The 20,833-nt window shown below is 41.0% G+C and overlaps 1 protein-coding gene across 1 annotated transcript in view; it reads left to right on the top strand.

The window, feature by feature from the left end:
* LIMCH1 (LIM and calponin homology domains 1) overlaps positions 1-20,833 on the top strand; it is a 366,814-nt gene that overhangs the window by 150,629 nt on the left and 195,352 nt on the right. Inside the window, exon 3 of the mRNA XM_069744541.1 lies at positions 7,047-7,116. Coding sequence (XP_069600642.1) covers positions 7,047-7,116 — 70 coding nt within the window. The remainder of the gene's footprint in view (positions 1-7,046; positions 7,117-20,833) is intronic.

Below are 20,833 nucleotides of genomic sequence, written 5' to 3'. Positions count from 1 at the left end.
AGCTTACTGTACAAGTATTTTATTACTAAAATTATTTTCTAAAAAATAAATAGTAGTGGGATCCCCCAAAAGTGTATTAACCAGCAGAGGGAAAGTGGACAGCTGGGGTAATACCTATGGTGCTTTCTAGGCTATTAATATTCGCTCACAGCTGTATACTTAGCCTTTACTGCTTTCCCTCGGCTGGTTAATGAAATGTAGGGGGGATCCGATGTCGTTTTTTTTTTCTTTCTCATAAAATTAGTAATTTATTCATTAAAAACATGCACATTAAGCTACACAATTTATCTATATATTCTATCCTAACTTGTCACGCTGAGATTGTACTGTACGCGGTTGATGAATTGTTAAGTTTTCAAGGATATGGGTGTGTAAAAATTGGATGGCACTTGCATGGTCCGAGTGTCGTGCAACTTTTTTTATTTTATTCCCTGTCCGATCTGAGCAGAAAAAAAAAATTGCAGATGAGCAGGGACTCGTAGATTAACATTGGTCAGAGTGCAATCCAATTATTTTATCAGATTGCACTTGTCCATTTTTATCAGAAGAGTATGAACCCTTAAAAAGAAATACATGCAGCTGCTTTCTGGCATTCAACCTCAGAACAACATGCATTATGGGCTTTAAAGTCAGCATGGTTCGTTGCCATAATAAGCTCATCACTATGAAGGCCTTTTATAATGTGTTACAGTTGCAATTTCCTTCCTTCTTTCGTTACTTGGAACACTTTCTAACGCTTTGGAATCTCAATTGTTCATACAGTTCTCTTTCCTCTGCCTGATTAGAACAAATCCAGATATCCAAGAATGTAAAGCTTATTGACCCGGTCCTATCAGTCCTTTTGTTATTTTAATTTCCAAGAGCAGGACAAGCTATCCGGCTTTCCTAATCGTTTTTTATTGAGAGGAGATTTTTGAGAACATTTCCAGCAGAGTTGGATGTTGTTGGCAGCGCTGGAGTAATCGCTGATTCGCTGTTACCCTGCCAGAACCAGCTGCTTTTTCTAGTTCCCAACAATTAGGGAGGAATCTCAGCGTGTACTCAAATCCAAGAAAAAAGTTCCCACCACACCTTAACAGAACAAAACAAAACTGAAATGTGACATGAAGCACCACAAACACCATACAGCTACTGACCACAATGGTATGCCATAGTACTAAGCGGGCCTTCACACTGCTTTCCGGCAACCGTTCAGTGGCTCCATCGGAGATTCCATCCAAGCCCTCAAAATGGGATTCGGAAGTGTGCGCCAATGGGGCCATAGCCTATAATGGTGCCAGAAGAGCGAACATGCTGTGACGGGCATCATTTTGGGGCATGTATGCCTACTGGAGGCAGACACTCAGACCTAGTAGACTATGTTAGTAGTAGAATCCTCAGTCCTATGATACTCATCTTTGCAACTTGATGGGGGCATCATCCATTCCCCAGATGAATCTAAAGTCAGGGCATCAGACTAAGGGCTCACTCACACTGGCGTATAAATCGGATGAGTTCAATCCGATAAAAAATCTGATTGCGCTCATCCAATTTTATTCAAGGAGGCCGTGCAGATCTGCAGATTTTTTTTTTCCTATCTGTATTCAGCATGCTGCGATTTCACTCCAAAATCGGACAGTGTGAAAAAATATCGGACACTCTGTATGGTATGTGATTTTTATCGATACATTAGAATTCTGTAAGATGGTAAACTGTAAATGGTCCTGTAAATGATTAATAGCTGCTGAGTAAAAATACAGATTGCATACGGACAGCACACAGATGACAAGAAAAAAATTGTCCCACTCTCCTGGATGAGAATAGGAACAATTTTTATTTAATCTTTTTCCTTTTATAGTCTAGTGTGAGCAATTCCTTAAAAATGACCTTTCATGGCTTTTAGTATGTTAAACTGGTTGATCACAACTGTTGTAGCTTTCGTTTCATAGTCGGAGTGGGTGGAGATGGAATACCGCAGAGCAAAGTGAGATTTCAAACACTTCTGCAGCTTTCCTCTTACAGATTCAACTCTCCCTATCCTCACACACTGACTGCTGTGAAATGAAAACTGCTAGAGGTGTTTGTAATCATGCTCAGCTCAGGTGTACCTTACACACAGCCCCTTTAGAGATCAGGTAAAGAGCGGAGATGTTGATTATTACATCTCCTGTACTTCTGGAGGTTTTTCAACCACCCCCCTCCCCGAATGACACCTTCTGCTTATGATTGGTGAACGTCAATCTACAAAGCTGCTGATACCAATCTATGGTGATGCACCATGGGCTTATAAATTAGAAACTAAACTTCACAAGCTAAAATCTCCTGTGCAGGACTGAGAAAGTAACCCTCTCCCTGCTGATGACATTGATAGGTGCATTGGTTAACAACTGGTGGTCTTGTAGCGTTCTGGGTGGGATCCATTAAAGTGATCAAATACTGGAATAACAATCCCTAACAACCTGAAGCAACCCTTCTATTCATGTTCCCATTGCCAGGAACTTGCTTTAAAAAAATCGCTCATAAGATACTTTTTAGAAGCAGCCAAAACAGTGATTCCCCATCACTGGATGTCCCGAGATGCACCTTCCCTAGAGGAGTGGTTTACAGAAATCTCTGTAACTGAGGTCATATGTTTGTTGCCTATTCCCAGGAGGAAATGAGTAAAATCATGACTAAGTGGTTCCATTGGGATGTCTTTCTAACTTCGTCTTTGTATAGGACCATTCGAGTTAATACGCCTTCAGTTTAAACTGTGTGCACCTTTTTTTTCTTTACAATTTTGCATCAGGTCTCGTAGCTGTTTCTGATTACCTCTAACCCCGCCATCTAGAGTGAAGGAAATAATTATTTGATCCCTTGCTGATTCTGTGAGTTCGAACACTGACAAAGACATGAACAGTCTATAATTTTAAGGGTAGGTTAATTTTAACATTGAGAGAGAGAATATCAAAAATTAAATCCAGAAAATCACATTGTATAAATTATATAAATTAATTAACATTTTGCAGTGAGAAATTAAGTATTTGATCCCTCTGGCAAACAAGACTTAATACTTGGTGGCAAAACCCTTGTTGGCAAGCACAGCAGTCAGACATTTTTTGTAGTTGATGATGAGGTTTGCATACGTGTTAGGAGGAATTTTGGTCCACTCCTCTTTGCAGATCATCTCTAAATCATTAACATTTTGAGGCTGTCGCTTGGCAACTCGGAGCTTCAACTCCCTCCATAAGTTGTCTATGGGATTAAGGTCTGGGATTGGCTTGGCCACTCCATGACCTTAACGTGCATATTTTTGAGCCACTCCTCTGTTGCCTTGGCTGTATGTTTCTGGGTTATTGTCTTGCTGGAAGACCCAGACACGAACCATTTTTAATGTCCTGGCACAGGGAAGGATATTGTCACTCAGCATTTTACGATACATGGCTCCATCCATTTTTCCATTGATGCAGTGAAGTAGTCCTGTACCCTTAGCAGAGGAACACCCCCAAAACATTATGTTTCCACCTCCATGCTTGACAGTGGGGATGGTGTTCTTTGGGTCACTGGCAGAATTTCTCTTCCTCCAAACACGGCGAGTTGAGTTAATGCCAAAGACCTCAATTTTTGTTTCTTCTGACCCACAGCACCTTCTCCCAATCACTCACAAAATCATCCAGGTGTTCATTGTCAAACTTCAGATGAGCCTGCACATGTCCCTTCTTGAGCAAAGGAACCTTGCGGGCACTGAAGAAAACTTTTATGGCGTAATATGTTACCAATGGTTTTCTTGGTGACTGTGGTCTGCCTTGAAATCATTAACAAGTAGTTTTAGGCTGATCGCTCACCTTCCTCATGATACCACACGAGGTGAGATTTTGCATGGTGCGCCAGATCGATGTCGACAGTCATTTTGTATTTCTTCCATTTTCTTACTATTGCACCTACCTTTTGTCTCCTTCTCACCCAGCGTCTTAAGGGACAGTTGTGACGTTTGTTTTTCTGAAGGGTGACTTCTGTGTTATCAGCAGTGTATACAGGTGTTACTTGTCATTGCAATCCTGCCTCTGCTGCTAAGGAGCCTGCTGAAAACCCTTCCTGAAAGGACAGGAAATGTGTGTAAAATGCAGGTGGTCAGTGTGAAAATTGCAAGATTACGATTTTTATTTTTGTTTGATCAAAATGTGATATGAAAAAAAAAATAGGTACCACAAAAGCCTGGTTTAAACAATACGTAATTTTCTGGTGATCACTTCCCTTTGAGTGTTCTCTGGCTTTAATGCAAGATATGCAAGTAATGATTTGAGATATGGAGATTTGTCATTTTGATATACGATATTTGTCATTTTTAGACCTAATTGAAACAACTCCAATCTAGCAGAAGTTGGCGGTCAACCTGAAGACAGTGAGGTCTTTTTTTTCTTTTTTTTGGTTTGTGTTCCCACTGTGATATTCTCTATATACTGTCCCCTTCTGAATGTGATATTTTTTTCACATGACGATATCATTCTACAGTTCTGAAACTGATCTTTGTTTCTACAACTTTTGTGACTGTCCTCATTTTATTTGTTTATTCTTTACTGGTAACTTAAATGTTGATGATTGACAAAGGATTTTTACATGTGGGTGACCCAATAATTGTACGCCAAGTGAATAGAGAAATGGTCAAAGCCTACCGAATTTTATAAATATAAGATTTATTTCAGATTTTTTTTTTCTGCCTAGTTTGAGGAGTGAAATATATATATATATATATATATATACTTATATATATATATATATATATATATATATATATATATATATATATATATATATATATTTTTTTTTCATTCGCGTGCTGCTTGTGCTATACCGTGGGTACGGAAAGTTTTAATTTTTCACTGTTTCATTGCAGCCATTTGGTAAATTCAAAAGTTCATTTTTTTTCTCATTAATGTACACTCTGCACCCCATCTTGACTTAAAAAAAAAACAAAAAAAAAAAACAACTGTAGAAATTTTCGCAAATTTATTAAAAAATAAAAACTGAAATATCACATGGTCATAAGTATTCAGACCCTTTGCTCAGTATTGAGTAGAAGAACCTTTTGAGCTAGTACAGCCATGCGTCTTCTTAGGAATGATGCAACAAGTTTTTCACACCTGGGCATCCTCTGCCATTCTTCCTTGCAGATCCACTCCAGTTCCGTCATGTTGGATGTGAATGTTGGTGGACAGCCATTTTCAGGTCTCTCCAGAGATGCTCAATTGGGCTTACATCAGGGTTCTGGCTGGGCCAGTCAAGAATGGTCAGAGTTGTTCTGAAGTCACTCCTTTGTTATTGTAGCTGTGTGCTTAGGGTCATTGTCTTGATGGAAGGTGAACCTTCGGCCAAGTCTGCCAAGTCGGCCAAGTCTGAGGTCCAGAGAACTCTGGAAGAGGTTTTCATCCAGGATATCTCTGTTATCTCTGTACTTGGCTGCATTCATCTTTCCTTCAGTGACAACCAGTCGTCCTGTCACTGCAGCTGAAAAACACACGCATAGCATGATGCTGCCACCATGTTTCTCTGTTGGGATTGTATTGGGCTGGTGATTAGCAGTGCCTGGTTTTCTCCACACATACTTTCTATCACCAAAAAGGTCTACATTCATCTCATCAGACCAGAGAATCTTATTTCTCATAGTCTGGGAGTACTTCATGTTTTTTTTTCTTTTTAGCAAACTCTATGCGGGCTTTCATATGTCTCGCACTGAGGAGAGGCTTCCGTCGTGCCATAAAGGCCCGACTGGTGGAGGGCTGCAGTGATAGTTGATTTTGTGGAACATTCTCCCATCTCGCTACTGCATCTCTGGAGCTCAGCCACAGTGATCTTGGGGTTCTTCTTTACTTCTCTCACCAAGGCTCTTCTCCCACGATTGCTCAGTTTGGCTGACGGCCAGGTCAAGGAAGACTTCTGGTGGTCCCAAACTTCTTCTATTTAAGGATTATGGAGGCCACTGTGCTCTTAGGAACCTTGAGTACTGCAGAAATTCTGTTGTAACCTTGGCCAGATCTGTGCCTTGCCGCAATTCTGCCTCTGAGCTCCTTGGCCAGTTCCTTTGACCTGATGATTCTCATTTGGTCTGACATGCACTGTGAGCTGTGAGGTCTTATATAGACAGGTGTGTGCCTTTTCAAATCAAGTCCTATCAGTTTAATTAAACACAGCTGGACTCCAATGAAGGAGTATAACCATCTCAAGGAGGATCACAAGGAAATGGACAGCATGTGACTTAAATATGAGTGTCTGAGCAAAGGGTCTGAATACTTATGACCATGTGATATTTCATTTTTTCTTTTGTATTAAATTAGGAAAAATTACTACATTTCTGTTTTTGTTCAGTCATGATGGGGTGCAGAGTGCACATTAATGAGAAAAAAATTAACTTTTTTGAATTTACCAAATGGCTGCAATGAAACATTGAAAAATGTAAAGGGTCTAAACGCTTTCTGTACCCACTGTATGTATTTAAATGCCATACAAACATGTGTACAGTGATTTTGAGAGGACTCAATGTATTGTCACTGTCCTGACATGGATGTCAGGGTAGCTTTCTGTTGCTTCCAATTCTAGCTGGAGAAGCCACTGTCACTTTTCAATAATGGGACCTTGAGTATTGTTTCTAGGAGAACATTTTTATATACACATTGGAAGGAATGTATCAAAGCATGTTCAACTTTTTGTTGTTGTATTCAAGTTGCAAAATAATTTTTGTGGCTTGAAATTACTCCCTCCACTTCTAGAAAGTTGGGGAAAGTCTGCATGTTTTTGATGTAAGTACTGGCAACCGATCAGAAAACAAGACGGACGTCAAACGTTCTGCCATAATTGACCCTGAGCAGTCTGATTGTACAGCAGTGCAAAAGCTCTACGGTACAATGCCAATATGTGTGAGCCCCTAGATCACTCTGGATCGGACCACCGGCTTGTGCTATGTTGTTCCTGATAATTGTTTACATACACTTTTATCTGGTTGTGTAGAGTTCATTTATGTAATATGTTTGATGAGTAATATAATTACTTTCTTGGCCGTGTGCTGACCTTTTTTTTTATACATAATTTTGCAGGTTGCTGAATGCAATTAAACCAGGACTTATCAAAAAGATTAACCGGCTGCCCACACCCATTGCAGGGCTGGTAAGTACAACTTCCTTTATGCATTGTTATTCCTGAAAATATATGCTCAGAAGATCTTGTGATATTTGCAGTTCATGGACTAATGAGCTTTCTTGTGCTTTTTAATCCAATTTTTAAAGATTTATTTTGGGGAGATGATACCAATTGTATTAAAGAGTCTATCATCTCAAAATGACTGTTCAGACCAGCGCATCCTTAGCGTGGCCGAACAGTCCAGCACACTGTCCCATCTACTTGTTTTCCATCTATTTTCACCCTCTTTTTCATTGATTGATGGCTCTAGCTTTATGGGAACAACTATTAATGGTAATTAATGGAAACCAAGTTGGTGAGAGGGGTGCCCTGAACTGCTCAGCCATGCCGATGGCACACTAAGCGCCTGTGCTTGGACTTAAGTCATTCCTGAATGGCTTCCCATGTAATAGAATAGTAGTGGTCTAAATAAGTTTGCTACCATTTTGTCATAGAGTAAATTTTTCATAGTTCACTGAGGTGGCATCACAATTGAATGGTTAATCTGCTAGTTCTCCTTTTTAAATGATTTTCTAGTTAAAAAAATTGCTGATTTTGCTGATGAATTACAGGGCATTGGGTGAATGGCGGTCCATGTAATACATGAACGGCTCAATCTGTAAGGTTTTGTGTATTTAAAGAGAAACTAAACTTCCAGCATTTCTGTTTTGCAGGCACTTACCGTACCTTAAAAAAAAAAAAAAAAGCAAAAAAACTAAACGACAAAAAAATGTAGACGAGAAGCAAAATGAGCAAAAACCCTGCTGTAACTAAATAAGTAAAAAGCAAAAGTGCATTTAAATAACACAGGGTTCTTAGTAATACTGTTGTTGATCAAAAATAGCATAATAAAAGCCATCCCACCGTCACAAGGTGACCCTGATCGGGACGGTACTTTACTTACCTGCAGATTGGTGGGGTCCGAGTTCTGAAAAAGACCATGCTGTGTGCACTCCTGTCTGCTGAGCTGCACACATCTTGGGATCATTTGAGTGACAGTGGTGGTCTCGGGACCCTAACCCTGACCACCACCAATCTGTAGGCAATTAAAAGTGCTTGCAAAATAGAAAATAAACCTGTTGAAAGTTTAGTTTCTCTTTAAATAAACTGTTATGTTAGAGAAGCATCAACATTGTGCATGAAGTGAGATAATATTTCAGGGCATCTTTACAGAGGAAAAAATATTTTCCAGATTTGTTTTGCCGTATGCACGTGTTTGTGATACCGCGTTTTCATCACACATTTCATATGAATAGTATTGGCACCTAGGGGAGGAGGGAGCTCCGAAAACTGACTTCAATTGTTTTCTTAGCAACATCTGTATAAAATGTTCTTTCATCTGTGGGGATGAACTGCATCAGTGATGGCGCTTCGATTTCTGTAAAAATAGCAAATGTCTTTAAGGGGATCTCATGACCTTAATCAAATAGTTTATTACCACATATGGATGTCATAGTTAGGTTACCGGCTGGGGGCATAACTTTATTAGCTAGATTGAAGAGTTGCAAATTACCAACCCAGCCGGATATGACATGGTAACCTATTAGAGGTTGACCACTATTGGATAATTCCTTATTGACTGCCCACGGTACTCCATACTCAGCGCAGCAGTGTTTCTTCCTCCTGGATGAGGTCATTTAATGCCCTAACCGGATGTTGATTTCTGGAGACCAGTGTAAAATGCAGTGCTGGAAACCGCATTAATAAGAATTTTCCACAAATGAGCGGCACTGTGTAATAGCATATTTCCCTTGAAGTGGTCACAAGAAAGAAAATGTATGTATTGACTAAAGATATGTGCACAAGACATCTTTACTAGTGATGAGTATACGTGCTCGGATAAGGTGTTATACATGCACGCTCATGTGCTAACCGACTGTTTTCCGCATGTTCTAAAAATGTGTGCGAGTTCTTGAGGCCGTTCGCCAGCCACAACACATGCAGGGATTGGCTAACAAACAGGCAATCCCTGCATGTCTCGCGGCTGTTAGCCTGTTTGTTATGCAATCCCTGCATGTGTTGTGGCTGTCGAACAGCCTCGAGACATTCCGCCTCAGGGATTAGAACATAGTATTCGAGCACGCCAAAGACACTTGGTTAGCACCCGACCATGCTCTGTCCTGAAGCTTTTTTTTGTTATTTACTGAGCGGTTGTTCATCATTTTTGATCTGCGGCGGTTTTTGTGCTTTTTTTTTGTGGTGGATTTTATTCTCTTTATTCAACAATGAAGAAACTACTAACAGTTTTTCAAGTAAAAATGAAGGTAAAACACTCAGAGATGTCTTGTGTCTTTTTTGTCTTCCCATTGGCGTGTCTTGCAAAGTATAGTGTTCCTAGTAGAAATCGCCTTACGAATGGTCAGGTCACTCCTTTTACCTACTTGGCGTCTTAGGAAACTTGAAGCAGTTCAAAAGCCTTACATGTAAACAGCATGTTATTTCTACATACAAAAAGTATATGTTCATTCCTATTGGCGTCTTCTGAGTACTTTTTTAGCGAGTTTTCAAGTGAAGCTGCCTTTAAAAGACAACGTGTGCATGTACTGTAATGGAGGGACACCATGGCTATCTGCTATATGACATCTAAATGCCCTACTGTCTGGTTGTACCGATCTGTTCTATGCTATTTATTTATTTTACTCCCTTATATAGCGCCATTAATTCCACAGCGCTTTACAAGCATTTTCACCACTGTCTCCATTGGGGCTCACAATCTAGAATCCTTATCAGTATGTCTTTGGAGTGTAGGAGGAAACTGGAGCACCCTGTTGCCTGACCTCACAGTTCTTTACTTTATTATGGCATTATGCTATTACACAATGGCCTCTAATTAGCCGATAATTAAATTAGCATACAGTAATCCCTGGTTGATGTGCTTTTCTAGAGGAGGGTGTGACATTGGCAGTGATGTATTCAACAGTCACCTTTAGCTCAGAATGCAATGGCTATCCGCCTTATCATAGCAGAGAGTGGGAAAGATTTATAAACACTTGGGCCTACACTGTCCAAACTATTTAAAGAAATGCTATCTGTTACCCATAGCAACCAATCACAGCACAGCTTTCATTTCAAATTTTGTTGTTGAAAAATAAAAGCTATGCTGTGATTGGTTGCTATGGTAAACAACAAGAGTTGTTTTTTTCCGTTTTGTAAATGCGCCCCACTATTCTTTTATGCCTGCAGCATATTCTGAAGGCAATTTTCACCCATGGCCTTCACATTGCATATTAAATGCACAGTACATACAGATGGCACATCCCATACCCATGAGTGTGTAACGGAGGCCAGGGCGGTAGTCGTGGCTAACAGAGGCTGCTGTCATACCCTGGCCATCCGTCACAAAAACACATTGTCCCTTCTGTGGTGCACTTGGTGGTCCACTTGTACATCAGGGTCCATCTCGGTCTGCTGGGGCTCCTTTCCTTTAAGCACCACGTAATGACAGGCAGAGTCCAAATCCAGTTTCAACTAAACCACTTTACTCAGTTCGTCCAGTTCAGTCACAGAAACAGAAAAGGTTCCTTGCAGAACATCAACATTCCGTTCCCTGTACTGTCCCTCACTTCTCCAGGAATATCGCAGGGTCTTACCGTCGCCTTCGGTACCACAGCTTCTTGACTGGCCAGACTAACTTGCTTCAGGAGTTCCCCGTCCGTTTCGCACCGGACATTTAGGGTAGTTCCCACAAAATTAGCTGCTACTATTTTGATGCTGCCCTGTGCTCCTCCACCTCCCTGTGACACTCAGCCCATAGGCCCTTGACAACTGGGTTCCTTGCCTTGAATGTTGTGGGACTGAACTCTCCTGTCTGGGCTCCCATCCCCTACTGACTAACTCCAGGAAGCTCCCCAACTATTCCCAGTTGGCCCCTCCTATCTAGTTCAATCCTATCGGTCTAACTTATTCTTTTCTTACTCTATTGTGCCCTCCCTATTGGGCTAAATCCTATACTTTCCCTATAGCTACTTGACACATTAACATCTGTACATTGCATTACACAGTATGACAACATTATAAAACATATCAAACATACATAGCGTTCCACAGTATCACATATCAGATATACCAGCCTTGCAGGGACACGGGCAGGGAGTGTGGGGCATGAACTAGCCTCTGTACCCCCTTACAAGTGTACACACAGTTAGTGGGTTTTGGTTTTTGCAATGCCATAAGAGCTAATATAATTGTTTACAGTGAGCGTCTGGTTTAGTCTCTTGCGAAATATTAGAGTTTCATAATTCCTTCTGCAATAGCATCAGCCATGGCTGGAAATCGTGATCTGACCCCCGCCACCGCCCTGCTTCCCTCCGTCCTCCGTCCCGTCATTTGCTGTCCTCCGCTCCCCTCGGTCCTCCTGTCGGCTCCCCCCGCAGTCCGACCTCCCCCCCTGCTGTGCGATCCCGTCCTCTCATACTTACCGAGCTCCTGTGTCCCTCCCGGTGTCCGTCCCTCTGTTCCATGGACGCCGCCATCTTCCAAAATGGCGGGCGCATGTGCAGTGCGCCCGCCGAATCTGCCGGCCAGCAGATTCATTACAGGTACATTTTGATCGCTGTGATAGGTTCTATCACAGTGATCAAAATAAAAAAATAATAAATACCCCCCCCCCTTTATCACCCCCATAGGTAGGGACAATAATAAAATAAAGAAAATTTGTAATTTTTTTGCCCCACTAGGGTTAGGGTTAGGGCTACAATTAGGGTTAGAAGTAGGCTATGTGCACACGGTGCAGATTTTGCAGCGGATCCGCAGCGGATTTGGCTGCGGATCCGCAGCGGATTGGCCACTGCGGATTCGTAGCAGTTTTCCATCAGGTTTACACTACCATGTAAACCAATGGAAAACCAAATCCGCTGTGCCCATGGTGCGGAAAATACCATGCAGAAACGCTGTGTTGTATTTTCCGCAGCATGTCAATTCTTTGTGCGGATTCCGCAGCGTTTTACACCTGTTTCTCAATAGGAATCCGCAGGTGAAATCCGCACAAAAACACTGGAAATCCGCGGTAAATCCGCAGGTAAAACGCAGTGCCTTTTACCTGCGGATTTTTCAAAAATGTGCGGAAAAATCTCACACGAATCCGCAACGTGGGCACATAGCCTTAGGGTTAGGGTTGGAATTAGGGCTAGGGATGGAAATAGGGTTAAGATTAGGCTGTGGTTAGGGTTATGGTTAGGGGTGTGTTGGGGTTAGGGTTGGGATTAGGGTTAGGGGTGTGTTAGGATTAGGGTTATGGCTAGAGCTGGGATTAGGGTTAGGGGTGTGTTGGGGTTAGTGTTGGAATTAGAATTGAGGGGTTTCCACTGTTTAGGCACATCAGGGGTCTCCAAACGCAACATGGCGCCACCATTGCTTCCAGTCAATCTTGCATTCAAAAAGTCAAATGGTGCTCCCTACCTTTTGAGCCCCGACGTGCACCCAAACAGTGGTTTACCCCCACATATGGGGTACCAGCATACTCAGGACAAACTGGGTAACAATTACTGGGGTCCAATTTCTCCTGTTACCATTGTGAAAATAAAAAATTGCTTGCTAAAACATAATTTTTGAAGAAAGAAAAATGATTTTTTATTTTCACGGCTCTGCGTTGTTAACTTCTGTGAAGCACTTGGGGGTTCAAAGTGCTCACCACATATCTAGATAAGTTCCTTGGGGGTCTAGTTTCCAAAATGGGGTCACTTGTGGGGGGTTTCTACTGTTTAGGCACATCAGGGGCTCTGCAAACGCAACGTGACACCCGCAGACTATTACATCAAGTCTGCATTTCAAAAGTCACTACTTCCCTTCCGAGCCCCGACGTGTGCCCAAACAGTGGTTAACACCCTCATATGGGGTATCAGCGTACTCAGGACAAACTGGACAACAACTTTTCGGGTCCAATTTCTCCTGTTAGGCCGGAGTCACACATGCGAGAAACACGTCCGTGTCTTGCATGTGAACAGCAAGCTCTGGCGCCGGCACTTCGGAGCGGAGCGTGCGGCTCCATGTGTTCCTATGCAGCCGCACTTTCCGCTCCGAAGTGCCGGCGCCACAGCTTGCTGTTCACATGCGAGACACGGACGTGTTTCTCGCATGTGTGACTCCGGCCTTAGATTGTAAGCTCTCATGAGCAGGGTCGTCTTATTTTGTCTTATTTTGCTTTATTACTGTATTGTTAACATTGTTACCTATGACTGTTGTGTTTGAAACTGTTAAACTGTAAAGCGCTGCGGAATATGTTGGCGCTATATAAATAAAGATTATTATTATTATTATTACTCTTGGGAAAATAAGAAATTTTGGGCTAAAACATAATTTGTGAAGAAAGAAAAATGATTTTTTATTTTCACGGCTCTGCGTTATAAACTTCTGTGAAGCACTTGAGGGTTTAAAGTGGTCACCGCACATCTAGATTAGTTCCATGGGATGTCTAGTTTCCAAAATGGGGCCACATGTGGGGGAGCTCCAATATTTAGGCACACAGGGCTCTCCAAACGCGACATGGTGTCCGCTAATAATTGGTGCTAATTTTTCATTCAAAAGTCAAATGGCGCTCCTTCCCTTCCGAGCCTTACCATGTGCACAAACAGTGGTTTGTGACCACATATGAGGTATCGATGTACTCAGGAGAAATTGCCCAATACATTTTAGGATCCATTTTATCCTGTTACCCATGTGAAAATGAAAAAATTGAGGCTAAAATAAATTTTTTGTGAAAAAAAAGTACTTTTTCATTTTTACGGATCAATTTGTGAAGCACCTGGGGTTTCAAAGTCCTCACTATGCATCTAGATAAGCTCCTTGGGGGAGCTCCAATGTTTAGGCACACGGGCTCTCCAAACGCGACATGGTGTCCGCTAAAGATTAGAGCCAATTTTTCATTGAAAAAGTTAAATGGCGCTCCTTCCCTTCCGAGCCCTGTCGTGCGCCCAAACAGTGGTTCCCCTCCCACATATGGGGTATCGGCGTACTCAGGACAAATTGTACAATAACTTTTGGTGTCCAGTTTCTCTTTTTATCCTTGGGAAAATAAAAAAATTGTTGCTAAAACATCATTTTTGTGACTAAAAAGTTAAATGTTCATTTTTTTCCTTCCATGTTGCTTCTGCTGCTGTGAAGTACCTGAAGGGTTAATAAACTTCTTGAATGTGGTTTTGAGCACCTTGAGGGGTGCTGTTTTTAGAATGGTGTCACTTTGGGGTATTTTCAGCCATATAGACCCTCAAACTGACTTCAAATGTGAGGTGGTCCCTAAAAAAAATGGTTTTGTAAACTTTGTTGTAAAAATGAGAAATTGTTGGTCAAATTTTAACCCTTATAACTTCCTAGCAAAAAAAAAAAAAAATTTGTTTCTAAAATTGTGCTGATGTAAAGTAGACGTGTGGGTAATGTTATTTATTAACTATTTTGTGTCACATAACTCTCTCGTTTATCAGAATAAAAATTTAAACTTTGAAAATTGCAAAATTTTCAAAATTTTAGCCAAATTTCCATTTTTTTCACAAATAAACGCAAAAATTATCGACCTAAATTTACCACTAACATGAAGCCCAATATGTCACGAAAAAACAATCTCAGAACCGCTAGGATTCGTTGAAGCGTTCCTGAGTTATTACCTCATAAAAGGAACACTGGTCCGAATTGCAAAAAACGGCCAGGTCATTAAGGTCAAAATAGGCTGGGTCATAAAGGGGTTAAAGGGGATGTATAATAAAAACATACATTTTTCTATTTGAAGCTCGGTTGACAGTCAGCGTAGTGGCTCTTTGGTTAACAATCTTGCCTAATTCCACATCTACCCAAGGTAGAGATGAGATTTTTGGAAATTTGCTTGACTTGGGAAATTTGAACAAGTTGTAATTTGCTTTTCACAAAATGGCTGCTGCTATTTTAAACAATGCAGAAGATTGCATCATCAAGACAAGGCTTACGTGACTTTGAACGTGTCTGTGTAGGCTTCCCCTGAATGCTTGCAACTATCACGTCACATTGTGTAGCACAGCCAATCACAAGGACTACAATAGCATTTATAAAAGTTGAGGCAGGGAACGCAGCAGCAATTTTCAGAAGAATATGAATAGTGAGAGAATGTCACAGCTTAACTATAGAGATGGGGAGAGAAAGCCTTTAAAACACTGAAGAAACTGTACAGAGAAAAATTACGCTAAGCTTAACCATAGAAAGAGAAAACTATGCATCTACACAGTACCTCTCCCATAGTGACTTGACAGCATGGAAAATCAAACCTAAATTGTGTGAATTTTGTAGCATTAGTGCAGTGGATTTATTATTTATGAACCCATAGACCTACAGTTAGGGCCAGAAATATTTGGACAGTGACACAAGTTTTGTTATTTTAGCTGTTTACAAAAACATGTTCAGAAATAAAATTATACATGTAATATGGGCTGAAAGTGCACACTCCCAGCTGCAATATGATAGTTTCCACATCCAAATCGGAGAAAGGGTTTAGGAATCATAGCTCTGTAATGCATAGCGTCCTCTTTTTCAAGGGACCAAAAGTAATTGGACAATGGACTCTAAGGGCTGCAATTAACTCTGAAGGCGTCTCCCTCGTTAACCTGTAATCAATGAAGTAGTTAAAAGGTAAGGGGTGGATTCCAGGTGTGTGGTTTTGCATTTGGAAGCTGTTGCTGTGAGCAGACAACATGCGGTCAAAGGAACTCTCAATTGAGGTGAAGCAGAACATCCTGAGGCTGAAAAAAAAGAAAAAATCCATCAGAGAGATAGCAGACATGCTTGGAGTAGCAAAATCAACAGTTGGGTACATTCTGAGAAAAAAGGAATTGACTGGTGAGCTTGGGAACTCAAAAAGGCCTGGGCGTCCACGGATGACAACAGTGGTGGATGATCGCCGCATACTTAATTTGGTGAAGAAGAACCCGTTCACAACATCAACTGAAGTCCAGAACACTCTCAGTGAAGTAGGTGTATCTGTCTCTAAGTCAACAGTAAAGAGAAGACTCCATGACAGTAAATACAAAGGGTTCACATCTAGATGCAAACCATTCATCAATACCAAAAATAGACAGGCCAGAGTTAAATTTGCAGAAAAACACCTCAAGAAGCCAGCTCAGTTCTGGAAAAGTATTCTATGGACAGATGAGACAAAGATCAACCTGTACCAGAATGATGGGAAGAAAAAAGTTTGGAGAAGAAAGGGAACGGCACATGATCCAAGGCACACCACATCCTCTGTAAAACATGGTGGAGGCAACGTGATGGCATGGGCATGCATGGCTTTCAATGGCACTGGGTCACTTGTGTTTATTGAGGACATAAGAGCAGACAAGAGTAGCCGGATGAATTCTGAAGTGTACCGGGATATACTTTCAGCCCAGATTCAGCCAAATGCTGCAAAGTTGATTGGACGGCGCTTCATAGTACAGATGGACAATGACCCCAAGCATACAGCCAAAGCTACCCAGGAGTTCATGAGTGCCAAAAAGTGGAACATTCTGCAATGGCCAAGTCAATCTCCAGATCTAAACCCAATTGAGCATGCATTTCACTTGCTCAAATCCAGACTTAAGACGGAAAGACCCACAAACAAGCAAGACCTGAAGGCTGCGGCTGTAAAGGCCTGGCAAAGCATTAAGAAGGAGGAAACCCAGCGTTTGGTGATGTCCATGGGTTCCAGACTTAAGGCAGTGATTGCCTCCAAAGGATTTGCAACAAAATATTGAAAATAAAAATATTTTGTTTGGGTTATGTTTATTTGTCCAATTACTTTTGACCTCCTAAAATGTGGAGTGTTTGTAAAGAAATGTGTACAATTCCTACATTTTCTATCAGATATTTTTGTTCAACCCTTCAAATTAAACGTTACAATCTGCACTTGAATTCTGTTGTAGAGGTTTCATTTCAAATCCAATGTGGTGGCATGCAGAGCCCAACTCGCGAAAATTATGTCACTGTCCAAATATTTCTGGCCCTAACTGTATATTGGTAATTTTGATCCAGGACTTAGCTCAAAAATTGAAATGCTTCCATGATTTTATTTGCAGCCAAAACCATTTGAAAACAACCCAAAACAAAACATGAACATGTGAACATTCCTATAGGGTGTAATACATATGTGTTCTGTCTTTGAAAACCATCTATAGAGCACATACGTGACTCAGACATCTGAATGAGGCCTAATAAGTTACAGTCCAGAATCTCAGATGGCTTCTTCGAGTTTCTGTAATTGTCAAGTATCCATAGACTTGTGTGAGCCACTTCCTTCCATGAATTGGATCAAAATTGGATACGTTTCCATGTGAACAGAGAAATTTAATATAATGGGTACGTTTTCGATCGGTGAAGAGCACTGATAGAAGACTTATGGGAAAAATGGACATCTGAATAAGATCTCATACGCACATTATTTTACAGTGTAAAATAGCCTAAATGTTCCGCAGTAATAAATTTACCATTTACAGCCTTCTCTCGAAGCTAAAATGTCACATATTGCCTGTACGGCGCAGTAATTTCCTCTTGTAAAGCGCTCTTATTATTTCCTCATCTGTTTTGTACTGTAAGTCTTTGATATCTGCTGTGATTGAAGTGTATGGCAAACAGGAACACTTTGTGTCCTACTGTGTCAGACAATGTAAAATCTTAGTGTTTTTAGTGAATTTATCCGTGTAGCGTGGCGGTGTGAGTAGGTGCTGTGCACAATAGCGGCAGATGGAGAGCCCGCATACTTCTGTAACTACCACACCAACTGTGTTCTAGAAGTTCTAGAAGTTTTATTGTTCTATTATCGCCATGGCTGGTGACAGCAGCATCTCATTAAAATATTTAGATTCCACAGAACTACCGGTCTATTAGTTTTCTTCAGGTTATAGGGTTTGAAAGTTGTTTTTTTTTTTTTTTTAAATAGAGCATAGACAAGAAGGTTGCGATGTCGGGTTTTAAAGCTCATCCTTATTTAAATAAATGTAGATATGCTGCGTACCCTGATACAGCCATGCCGCTGTGTAAGATTTTTGTGATCCCAGATGAACTATTTTTAATGAAAAAATGACTGAAATAAATCCATATGATGCTTAAATATATCACAATAGGAGAAAAGTGTGACTTTATGGATGTACTATTTAAAGACCATGTATATGTAGTGAGTCCATTTGCTGTATTTTTCAGATTATAAGACCCATTTTTTCCCCCAAAATTTGGGAAGAAAGTAGGGGTGCGTCTTATAATCCGAATATAGATTATTGGGGGAGGGGTGGTGGTGGGTGGCTGCAAAGCAGCAGGGTCTTAGGAGTTAGGGGACATTGCTGCAGGAGAGGGGCGATGCAGCGAGCCCTGGGCTGGGAGGAGGGGGCTCATTTTCCCAAAGCCCACCTCAGGAAAATCAATGGGAAGTGCAGGGACTCCGCTCACCGCCAACATTTTCTGAAAGCTAAGGGCTCACAGCCTCACACCACTGCCATCGCTCATCTCCTGCTGCCACCAGCTTCCTGCAGCAGCAACCTCGCTCCACCGCAGCTATCCCCTACCCCGTAAGCTACCGTAAAATCAGATTGTAAGACAAACCACGATTTTATTTTAAAAATAACCCGAAAATTTAGGATGTGTCGTCTTATGGTCCAGTGCATCTTATAGTACGCAAAATGCGGTAGTAGTTTGCACAGGTTGCTGTGCCTTGATAAATTGTCTTCTTGCAGCCATGATTTTTAATATTCAATTTCCATCTTATGTGAATGGTTCTCTTGGGGTTCCCATTGGAATACAGTTTTTGGGGGAATATTCCGGCTGAAACAGATTATGTAACACTCAACGGAGAGCACTGTGTAAATGTGAACCTGGCCTTCAAACAGTTTCTCCAAATTTGCCACTTTGTCAGACTCCCATTGAACTTAAGAATGATCGAATTTCCAGTGGAGAAGTGACCATTATAAAAACTTTAAGCCCAAGGTCAGTAGGTTTCTGTAAATCCTGATAATTGATGTCTGACGTTTACAGGTTGACATTGAATGTTGTTTCATTAGTCCTGGAAGTCTCTTTATACACTAAAGAAAGTTTAGAATTAGTTTACACGGCTGAATAGTGATTAGTACAAGTGCTCGTTACTCAAGTTTGCAGAGCGTGCTCAAGTGATCTGTTCGAGTCTCCACGGCCGCATGTTACCTGGCTGTTAGACAGCCACAAAACATGCAGGATTGCCTTTGTATTCAGGCAATCCCCGCATGTTTCGTGGCTAACAGCCGGGAAACATACGGCCGCGGAGACTCTAACTTGTGAATCGAGCACCGCGATACTCAGAAAACTCGAGTAACGAGCACTTGCGCTCATCACTATGGTTGAAATCTCCTCCTGTGCTTTCTAATTACGTATGATTTATAGGAAGACTATAAGAACATGTAGTGATAGGATTGAGGTCGGAGCACTAGTGTAGGCCTTGACCTGCAGCGATGTCCCTATTCACATAAACGTCCTTCTCTCCGTGATTGTCCTTGAATGACCTGGAACATTTCCTCGGAAACAGTGAGCAGTGCTAACAAATATGGCACCTGACCTTTCATAAAAGGCTGGCATTTGTCACCATTAGCACAGTGCTGTCACCAGTCTATAATGAGTGTGAAATGTTTTCATCCTGGTTATGGAGATTGTCCAAAAGGATCGCGTTTTTCTGCCCCGGAGCCTGGTCTCGCATACCTCAATTATTGGTGTAAAACATCAAACTGGATGTGATGTACATATAAAAAAAAAATACCAGAAAAATATTAGTCTATTATTGTAAAACTTTATATTTAGCCACAGAGGAAATGAGTTGTATGTTTTTATATTGTGTAAATAAAGCTTTATTATACATCTTTGTACTTGTATACAATTTCATTTATATATACTTTTTGCATGAATTCCCTTTTTTCAAGATACTTGTTTTCTGTCAGTGAAAGAGAGCACTGCTATTTTAGGGTCTTTTTTTGTTTTTCTTGAATAGGACACGTCATTATTGTAGTCTGTTTTTTTTGCACCAAACTCACCAATTCAAGGGAATGGGGCCAAGAAAAAGGAAAAATAAAACACAAACCGAACTCGGACGCTGTCTTAGTGCTGTCAGTTTTTTATGGGCTGGTTGCTAGGAAAGGCTTTGGAAACCTCCATTAAGTTGTCGCCATTTTTCTCTTTGCATATGAGAAAACACAAATGATAAGCTGATGGTAAAAACTGACTCGCTGACCAAAATGGATTAAAATCTGACCCGCCACACTAATGAAAATTTATTTTTTATATATGAGAAAAAAACTTGTGAGTTTACCCTTGGGCTATATTCATACTTTCGTGTTCTCTTTTTAGCACCAAAATAATATGAATTCATTGCATAATGGGTGCAAACCTAAGCATTGACTGTTATAGGATCTATTTGGGCTGTGTTGTCTCTATATTTTTTAGAAAAGCGAAAAAAATATTTTACTTGCGCTTTTACTTCTGCTCTAAAAACGGACGCATAACGAAACCTAGACAGACCATATAGGAATCCATGGGGCCATTCTGCTTCCAATTCCATCAGTTATGCAAAAAATCAATTTTAAACCATTAATTCTATTTGTGTAAAAAGACAAGTGTAATTTCAAAACGGAAGTGTGAACTTAGCCACACAGTTTTATTGAGACTAAAGGTACCGTCACATTTAGCGACGCTGCAGCGATCTAGACAACGATCCCGATCGCTGCAGCGTCGCTGTGTGGTCGCTGGAGAGCTGTCACACAGACAG

This window comes from Ranitomeya imitator, chromosome 1 (genome assembly GCF_032444005.1).
Source record: "Ranitomeya imitator isolate aRanImi1 chromosome 1, aRanImi1.pri, whole genome shotgun sequence".
NCBI lineage: Eukaryota > Metazoa > Chordata > Amphibia > Anura > Dendrobatidae > Ranitomeya > Ranitomeya imitator.
Note: the sequence above shows the minus strand (reverse complement) of the source record. Positions and strands in the feature narration are given on the sequence as shown.